At 48.2% G+C, this 7,149-nt stretch overlaps 2 protein-coding genes across 2 annotated transcripts in view; one reads left to right on the top strand and one right to left on the bottom strand.

Moving 5' to 3' along the window:
- LOC126999495 (monocarboxylate transporter 5-like) overlaps nt 1–2,308 on the bottom strand; it is a 12,364-nt gene extending 10,056 nt beyond the window's left edge. The window contains exon 1 of the mRNA XM_050862141.1: nt 2,171–2,308. The gene's annotated coding sequence lies outside the window, so the exon portion shown is untranslated. The remainder of the gene's footprint in view (nt 1–2,170) is intronic.
- Nucleotides 1–2,346, top strand: part of LOC126999172 (monocarboxylate transporter 12-like) — a 3,866-nt gene extending 1,520 nt beyond the window's left edge. Inside the window, exons 3-6 of the mRNA XM_050861500.1 lie at nt 19–289; nt 697–1,344; nt 1,542–1,733; nt 2,198–2,346. Of these exons, the coding sequence (XP_050717457.1) occupies nt 19–289; nt 697–1,344; nt 1,542–1,733; nt 2,198–2,346 (1,260 nt within the window). The remainder of the gene's footprint in view (nt 1–18; nt 290–696; nt 1,345–1,541; nt 1,734–2,197) is intronic.
- Nucleotides 2,347–7,149: the final 4,803 nt, after the last annotated feature.

The raw sequence follows: 7,149 nt of genomic DNA, 5'->3' as shown, positions 1-7,149 counted from the left end.
TCTCTCTCTCTCGGCCAGACCCTTATCCCCGTCATGAGTTACTGCTTCGGCGTGCTCTTCTCCCGCTACCTCCTCCTCTCCGGCACCTCCTCCACCACCACCGCCTGGATCTTCAACACCCAGAACTTCCTCTTCAACACCATCGGCCTCTTCGTGCGGCCTCTCTCGCAGGAGTTCGGCTGGCGGAAGGTCGCGATCACCGGCACCTTCCTCGCCTCCCTGGGCTTCGGCATCACGGCTTTCGCGCCTTCGCCGGAGTTTTTCTTCTTCTCCTTCTCCATTCTCGGCGGTAGGAAGAATGGCCGCCACGTGATGCAGCATATTTTATAACATTTTTTCCTGTTTATTTATCATGTTGCATCTTTTCCATTGAGTCTTCCAGATCTTAGTTTGCTCGGGTCGGTAGTTTGATTCTTTGGTCTGAGCTGACTCACAGATTCGCTTCCTCTTTATTACAAATACAATCTGCAAACCAATTCTTCACAAGCTCAGCTAGTTTGTTCTAAGAAGTCTGGCAGATCGCAGTTTGCTGAGCTCGAGTCTCACACAATCTTTGCTTTTTGTGACTCGAGCTCAGCAAACTGTGATCTGACAGATTGCAGTTTGCTGAGCTCGAGTCACAATCTTTGCTTTTTCCTGATGGCCACGGGTTTGCTCCTCAATGTCATGTTTGTTTGTTTGTTTGTTTGTTTCCAGGGGTCGGCGGCGGCATCATCACCCCCCTGTGCTACGTCGTGGTGCCGAGCTACTTTACGAGGCGGCGGGGCGTGGCCAACGCCATCATGGGTTTCGGCTCGGGCCTCGGGCAGATCGCTGTGCCGCCCTTCCTCAGGGTACTCCAAGAGACCTTCGCAGACCGCGGCGCCACCCTCATCTTCAGCGGCCTCATGTTCCACTCCTGCCTCGCCGCCACCACCTTCCACCCCGTAGAGAGGCACATGAAGCCATCCCGGGCGAAGGCCACGACGGAGAGCGACCAGGACACGAAGCCTCCGCCAAAGCCACAAACCACGACCTCGACCTCGTCCCCCAAACCGTCGATCTTCGTGCGGGTTGCCAAGTCAACGATGTCAGACCTGAGCATCCTTCGGTCCCGGCGCGCGGTCATCATCACCGTGGCCTGGGCCCTGGCGATCAGCAGCACCCTAAACTTCTTGATGATGGTGCCGTTCGCCTTGCAGGACGCTGGCTTCTCCCTTGACTTCTCAGCGTGGTGCCTCTCCAGTCTAGGCGTGTCCAGTCTCGTCGTCCGCACCCTTGCCTCCGCCCTCACCGACCTGCCGTTCTTCAAAGTCAAGGTATTCTTCGTCGCCGGGCTCGTCATCATGGCCACCTCTACTGCCGGTGAGCCACACACTAACACAGCCTTGTTCTCTAAATTATTCTTTAAATCGGACATACTACTACTGTTCTTGCGTCTTCTTGTTCTTCTATTCCAATGGTAGGATTAACGTACGCATAAACTGAAACTTCTTTGGAGACCTCTTCATACTCTGCTCTCAAGTTCTCATGGTTCCTCCCTCCCTGTGCCCCTCCCTCAGTGTTCCCGCTGGTGGGGTCGCAAGGGTGGCTGCTCGCCGTCAGCTTGGGCTACGGGGCAGGCCTGGGCACCATCGCGGGCCTCAACACCCTGGTAATGATCGACGTGATGGGCATCGACCGTCTGGCGCCGCTCTTTGGCACAACCTCCCTCATAAGTGCAATTACCGTCCTCTCCTTGGGCACTGTTATAGGTGAGTTAATAGGCCTCCTCCTCCTCCTCCTCCTCCTCCTCTTCCTGCTACTCTCATTCTTCCTGTAGCTCCTCCTCCTCTTCTGTCATCCCCGACACTGTCATAGGTGAATCAACGTGCCTCCTTCTCTTTCTCCTTCTTTTCCTCCTCCTCTTCTTCATCTTCCTATTATTCCTCCATCTCCTCCTCTTCCTCCTCCTCTTCTTCCTTCAACTCCTCCTCCTCTTCTTTCTTCTCTTCTTCCTCCTATATGTTCGCAACTTCGTCTTCTTTGCTCTGGAGTAAGGAACTACCACCACACCACGACTTACACCATACCACACCACCACAATGACCTTATTACCTTAACCTAACCCTGCACACCTCCACAACCAAAGAGTGCGCTAAACACAGCCAATACCACCACCACAACCACAACACATATCATTCACTTGTACCTTCACCTGCCCGTTCTCTCTCCTCAGGTATAATCAGGGACGCCTCAGGAAGCTACCCCATCAGCCTCTGGTTCGCGGCTGGGATGTTAGGATGCAGCGTCCTCCTTTGGGCGTTGATGGGACGGGCGACGAGATGGGACAAGGAGCGAATGGAGGAAGGGCGCCCAAACCTGTGAGAAAGAAGAGAATGAGATGTGATGTTTGGGAGAAGAGGTACAGGAAAGGAGAGATAACCAGAAGGAAGAGGAAGAAAAGGAAGAGTAAGCGACTTCGGCCAAGAGGAGCACCGGGGGGCAGCATGGGCCAAGTAAGAGTCATATACCCCGGCAGCCACACTTAAAATTAAATTCGCCTGACCCACAGACGAGATGGAGCCGAACCCTACCAGTGCTTTGGGCGGCACGTAAAAAAAATGGATATGATGATGTGAGATAAGCCGTGTGGATAGAAGATAAGCTTTAAATAGAAGTGATGCTGTGAGTTGAATGAAGAATATTTTAAGTAAAGAGATATTAAGAACTCGCCTGACTTGTAAGGCTTATTAGGAGGAAGGAAGATTACTCCCACCAAAACCACAACCACAACACAACACAACACACACACACACAACACATGAAAGTACGGAGAAGCAGGAGATAATAAAAAGGAATTCGAAAAGGAAGGAAAGAAGAAGTGGGGAAGAAAAAGAAGACTCCCAGACTACATAAACGAAATTAGTGATGAATGGTGATTGTACTTTTAAAGAGAGAGAGAGCAGAAGAAACGTGACAAATGGAGAGGAGCAAGATAAGAAGGGGACGTGCCCAGCGACAAATCATTCCCCTGTTGAAATATATACCAACCAATAAAAGCTGAATCGGATATACATGAACTAATTATTTGTCCAAGTGGCATAAGAGCATAAGAAGATAAGGAGTCAGCAAGAGGCCAGTAGACTTACATACGTTCAGACATTTCTAAGGCTCACACACACACACATTCGACATGGCTTTCGTAGAGGTTGTGGGTCTTTCCATGGGTAGTGTTATGAGCCTGGTGATCGTTTGAAAAGGTTTCTGAACTATGAACATGGGAAAACACTCATGAGAACCCGCCTAACCTCCTCTGCGACCTAGCTTTAGATATAGTTGGTGTGAGAGTCAAAAGCATCTGAGAGTGCTGGCCTGGCTGCCACCTAACCCCACCTATCCGCCCTATCCATGTACTTATCTAACCTTTTCTTCCTGGTATATATCCTGTTAGCACTTCCCTTTTCCATCGTCCACCAGAAAAAGGACGAAAAGAAAATAATAATGGTGCGAGGGTGAATACGAATTAATAAAGGAAGCTGGGGATGAAAGGGGAAACGGAGAAGGGGAGGAAGAGGAAGGGGACTGGAAGGAAGAAGATGAAGAAAAGATTGAGAAGAGGATAAGAATGATGCGAGTGAGAATAAGTACGATCAAATATATACTGGAAATACCAACGCAAGATTGTAAAGAAGCAAACTAAGAAGAAAACGTTGCGAGGGTACGAAGATAAAATGATAACCACGTCACCCTAAGTATGATATAAAGGGTACTACATGGGATGATTAATGCATTTATATAACAGTTAATATCCACTTTAAGGATGAAGAGTGAGATAATATTGTTGATTGTTGATAAGGAAGATAATACTGGAAAATTACAGAGAAAGATGGAGGTTACAAATAAGTATATAGGAAATTAAGGTGGTTAACGATTTATTTTCTCCCGTTTGATATTTATAAAGGACCGGCAAGGTGAGTTAATGGGCCTCCTCCTCCTCTTCCTCCTCTTCCTGCTACTCTCATTCTTCCTGTAGCTCCTCCTCCTCTTCTGTCATTCCCGACACTGTCATAGGTGAATCAACGTGCCTCCTTCTCTTTCTCCTTCTTTTCCTCCTCCTCTTCTTCTTCATCTTCCTATTATTCCTCCATCTCCTCCTCTCCTTCCTTCAACTCCTCCTCCTCCTCCTCCTCCTCCTCCCCCTCCTCTTCTTTCTTCTCTTCTTCCTCCTATATGTTCGCAACTTCGTCTTCTTTGCTCTGGAGTAAGGAACTACCACCACACCACCACTTACACCATACCACACCACAACCATGACCTTATTACCTTAACCTAAGGGAGGCGGTGGCTGAACGGATAGCGAGACGGCCCCGCGTTCAGGAGGAGTTCAATCCCCGACCGGTGCCACCAAGCTGGGATTTTTCAGCCGCCGCCGAGTGGCTTAAAACTACCCACATGCTGTCCAGAAGACCACCTATCAACCCGGACTCTAGATTCTAGGATTAAAGATGAGCTCCGGGAGGGCAGCATGAGCCAACGCAAGATGGCGCCACTATAAACACTCGCCTGCGCCAGAACGGGCTGGGCCGACCATCAGGCCCCACCAGGAAGAAGCCTTGGACCGACCATCATGAATCCAGGATCCACCGGGAAGAAGCCTACCGGCGCAATAGGCCAAGACATGAAAAAAAAAAAAAAACAGGTACAAAAGACGCTGGCAGGACAGTGCTACACACATACACGGACAAACAGAAAAAAAGAATATCCCAAGTAAATTAGTAAGGTCTGAATCACAACGACTGTACATAAACAACCCAAGACAGCAAGTAAATAATGAATAACGACAACAAAACAATATGAAAGAGATGAGGTCAGTAGCTGCGTACAGGAAATCACTACACACACACACACACACACAAACAAATTAGAATATCCCAAAATAAGTCAAACAAGAATCACAGCAATCAAACAAACAACACTAGACGGCAAGTAAATAACAAACAACTACAGCAATACAATATGAAAAAAGTGAGGACAGCCGCTGCATTCTAACACCAAATACAGAGTCCCCAACGTAACGTTTCCTGCATGCAAACAAACCCAGACACCAAAACAAACCTCAAGTAAGCATCATTTCACAGGCAACACAGATCACACACTAGAAACAGCATACTTCACATTCTGATTACTCCCACGAAAAAGAAGAAGACATGTGAGAAAAGAGAAGGGACGAGGAAGGAGGGAAGCGACAGAGGGAAGGGAGAAGGCGAGAAGGTGCCAGTCTTAAGTTTCATCTGATTGCTTCACCCTCTCTTATCCCCACAGAAGTATGTGGCTGAGGAAAACTCCCAGGCGTGGCAACTGCTGACCTTGGAAGGGGCACACACACACGCACACACACACACACGTACATGCACACAGACGCGGCGGTGGTGGTGCTATCGTATTGGCTGGAGCAGTGTGGCCGGGACAGTGAGAGAGGCAGGAGGGCAAGAAACTTAGAACCCGTGCCATGTAGATAAAAGAATAAAAGAAAAGAATGGTAATAGTGGCGGGGGCGTTGTCCTTATAGGTGGCTACTGAGGTGTTATAGGTCGTGGTGATGCTGCAGCGGTGATGTGATTGTGCTGAAGCGGTGCCATTGCGCTCTTTCTTGTGACTGATATACTAGGGAAAGAGTGACGGTGCTGCAGTGGTTTTCATAAGTTGTGTTACTCGACTTGCTGTGTCTAAATAGAATACTTGAGAAACGAGACGGAAAAGATGGCCTACTGCAAGTTGTTTTGGTGATTGTAAGCGGTTGTATTTGAACATATTGAAGAGAGAGAGAGAGAGAGAGAGAGAGAGAGAGAGAGAGAGAGAGAGAGAGAGATGGGGGGAATGGGATGGGATGGTCAAGATAAGGAGAGAGAGAGAGAGAGAGAGAGAGAGAGAGAGAGAGAGAGAGAGAGAGAGAGAGAGAGAGAGAGAGAGAGAGAGAGAGAGAGAGAGAGAGAGAGAGGCGAGTGAATGAGATAAAAAGAGGAAGAGAGAGAATGATGAAAAAAATAATTGAGATAAGATGAATAAAAAGAAATACAAATATGAAAAACAGAGAGAGAGAGAGAGAGAGAGAGAGAGAGAGAGAGAGAGAGAGAGAGAGAGAGAGAGAGAGAGAGAGAGAGAGAGAGAGAGATATCCACTGCGTCCGTCCAACCAGGAAACAAAACAAAAAAAACAATAACAACAACAAAAAAAGTCGCAAGGGTAGCTCTGAGGAAAGGGAAACGAAGCGGGACGGAAGAGGCGAAATCGAAGCTTGGCAACAAGAAACACAAGCCGAATGGAGTGTTGCGAGACTTTGAAGGGCAAGGCGAGAGTGTTCGGTAGCCGGGGTGAACAACCTGAGAAAATGTAGGTAGTGGGTTGCTGGGTGAGTGTGTTGGTGGGTGAGTGTGGTGGTGGGGGGGGGGGGGGTAACTCCTTTTTTGGAATGTGCGACCGTGAGGAATAGGGGAGGAGAAAGGAGGGCGATGGAATAGGTGGAGAATGAAGGAGGAGGAGGAAGAGAGAAGAGGTAAGGTGAGGAAGAGAAGATAATTAGGTGAGAGGGAGGAAGGGAAGATAGTGAGGAGGAGGAGGAGGAAGAGGAAGGGAAGATAGGGAGGTGAGGATGAGGAAGAGAAGATACTGAGGAGGAGAAGGAAAGGAGGGTAGGCAGATGACCAAGAGGAAGGGAAGATTTTTTTCTTTTTTTACAACAAAGGAGACGGCTCAAGGGCAACAAAAAGAGCGTAGAAAAAAAAGCCCGCAACTCACCGCTCCCACAACAGACAGAAGTAAAGAGTGGCCAAAAGGGAGGTCAATTTCGGGTGGAGATGTAGGTGAATGAGAAAGAGGAGTAGAGAGAGAATAGATGATTAGGAAGAATGGAAGATAGGTTAGTTAGAGGGAGGAAAGGAAGATAGCCATAAGAAGATAAGTGAGGAGGAAAAGGAGAAGGATTAGCAGGAATAAGTCTGCCGCATTGAGGTTATCATTCATCTCTTTCGTGAGAAGTGATAAGAAACCACACGAAGATTGCGAATGGGAATGAGGTCGGGGTTGAATGGATGCTGATTCTATCCTGATATAAATATGACAGATTACAGCACCAGAGGAAAGATTAAATCACTAGAAACCATATTATAGCACTAGGAACCGGATTATAGC

Source organism: Eriocheir sinensis, chromosome 16 (genome assembly GCF_024679095.1).
Source record: "Eriocheir sinensis breed Jianghai 21 chromosome 16, ASM2467909v1, whole genome shotgun sequence".
Lineage (NCBI taxonomy): Eukaryota > Metazoa > Arthropoda > Malacostraca > Decapoda > Varunidae > Eriocheir > Eriocheir sinensis.
This window is presented reverse-complemented; position numbering and strand designations above follow the sequence as displayed.